At 47.3% G+C, this 2,500-nt stretch overlaps 1 protein-coding gene across 1 annotated transcript in view; it reads right to left on the minus strand.

Moving 5' to 3' along the window:
* LOC310722782 (cAMP-dependent protein kinase catalytic subunit PRKX-like) overlaps window positions 1-830 on the minus strand; it is a gene marked incomplete at its 5' end in the record, with an annotated part of 18,865 nt that extends 18,035 nt beyond the window's left edge. The window contains 1 exon segment of the mRNA XM_083535496.1: window positions 824-830. Within this exon segment, the coding sequence (XP_083391622.1) occupies window positions 824-830 (7 nt within the window).
* Between the last annotated feature and the right edge of the window lie 1,670 nt (window positions 831-2,500).

Here is a 2,500-nt window from a genome sequence, read left to right on the forward strand (position 1 = left end):
GCGTCGTGTGAAGTTCTATAATGAAGCTAATCGACTGTGACTAAGCGTCTTCACTGCCAGCTTTTGGAATCTACCTCAGTATTACAAGATGTTCCACATTTTATTAATCACGTCATTCACTGTCACATTCTTCACACACAACATCCACGATGTTCCTCCTTTCATATTTACATCAAATATCTGATTTTAGCTCCATGTGTCTGACATCAGCATGTTCTTAAAACTCCAACATCATAAACAGCCAATAGCATTCGAGCAAATCTTCAGTTCAGTTTGAAAACTAATCCATGTAGAATTCAGTTCCTGCACGAAGAGCAGGACTTTTAACCTGACAGAAAAAGATGGTATCTGTTGAAGGTATAATCGATCACATGAGCAACTCTAATGGCTGAAAGCTTTTTCCCAGAAACACTTCCACCAGAATGCAGTGTTGAGAAGTTGAGAAGGTTTTCAGTCACAGGACCGTCAGGAGTGAAGATGAGTTTGATGAGGTTATTACAGCAGTTAGGAGGGGTTTTCTGCACGATATTTCAGATGTGCTTCAGTGGGCTCGTGATCAATGTTCCAGGTAGTGTCTCCTGTGAAACACAAAGAAGAAGATTCATGATTGAGTTCTTAGAAACGAGCTGGGTAGAATCGATGTGGAGGAGATAAACATTCTGCTCATTCTCATTTCCTTTTAGTTTGTTAGCCAGGAGATCATGGTCCCAGCATCATAGGTGCATTCAGGCAAAAGATCTTCTCAGAGAAGATAAAAACTCGCTCTAATAAACAAACTCTCTCCATCTTTTACCACTACTCCCTCTATCCTCTATCACTGCACCCTCCATCCTCTACCACTGCTCCCTCCATCCTCTACCACTGATCCCTCCATCCTCTACCACTGATCCCTCCATCCTCCACCACTGATCTCTCCATCCTCTACCACTGCTCCCTCCATCCTCTACCACTGCTCCCTCCATCCTCTACCACTGCTCCCTCCATCCTCTACCTACTAATCCCTCCATCCTCTACCACTGCTCCCTCCATCCTCTACCACTGATCCCTCCATCCTCCACCACTGATCTCTCCATCCTCTACCACTGCTCCCTCCATCCTCTACCACTAATCCCTCCATCCTCTACCACTAATCCCTCCATCCTCTACCACTTATCCCTCCATCCTCTACCACTGCTCCCTCCATCCTCTATCACTGATCCCTCCATCCTCTACCACTGCTCCCTCCATCCTCTACCACTGATCCCTCCATCCTCTACCACTGATCCCTCCATCCTCTACCACTAATCCCTCCATCCTCTACCACTGCTCCCTCCATCCTCTACCACTGCTCCCTCCATCCTCTACCACTAATCCCTCCATCCTCTACCACTAATCCCTCCATCCTCTACCACTTATCCCTCCATCCTCTACCACTGCTCCCTCCATCCTCTATCACTGATCCCTCCATCCTCTACCACTGATCCCTCCATCCTCCACCACTGATCTCTCCATCCTCTACCACTGCTCCCTCCATCCTCTACCACCAATCCCTCCATCCTCTACCACTAATCCCTCCATCCTCTACCACTAATCCCTCCATCCTCTACCACTACTCCCTCTATCCTCTATCACTGCACCCTCCATCCTCTACCACTGCTCCCTCCATCCTCTACCACTGATCCCTCCATCCTCTACCACTGATCCCTCCATCCTCCACCACTGATCTCTCCATCCTCTACCACTGCTCCCTCCATCCTCTACCACTAATCCCTCCATCCTCTACCACTGCTCCCTCCATCCTCTATCACTGATCCCTCCATCCTCTACCACTACTCCCTCTATCCTCTATCACTGCACCCTCCATCCTCTACCACTGCTCCCTCCATCCTCTATCACTGATCCCTCCATCCTCTACCACTGATCCCTCCATCCTTCACCACTGATCTCTCCATCCTCTACCACTGCTCCCTCCATCCTCTACCACTGCTCCCTCCATCCTCTACCACTAATCCCTCCATCCTCTACCACTAATCCCTCCATCCTCTACCACTAATCCCTCCATCCTCTACCACTGATCTCTCCATCTTCTACCACTGATCTCTCCATCTTCTACCAATGTTCCCTCCATCCTTCACTACTGCTTCCTCCATCCTCTACCACTTCTCTCTCCATCTCTTACCACTGATCCCTCCATCCTCTACCAAAGATCCATTTACACCTCTTCCAGAAGAGTTTCCCATGCTGTTCTTACTACTGTATATTTTCTCCCAATAGAGATTTTAGACTAGTGATGTTCTCAGTCTTGTCTCTAATGATCCAGGAACAGAAGGAGAAACATCCCCTGATAGACACTTGAACACACTTCTATAAGTCACTCTGAATAAGAGAATCTGACAGATAAGGTAATCACTATAAACCTCACAAATCATTTCTTGAAGGAGGTAAAATTTTAGAAGGTTAACAGCACTGTGGATTATCTATAATGTCTGGAGGCAGAGGTAAATGCAGTGAAGTTGTAGGT

Source organism: Silurus aristotelis (assembly GCF_946808225.1).
Source record: "Silurus aristotelis genome assembly, chromosome: 3".
NCBI lineage: Eukaryota > Metazoa > Chordata > Actinopteri > Siluriformes > Siluridae > Silurus > Silurus aristotelis.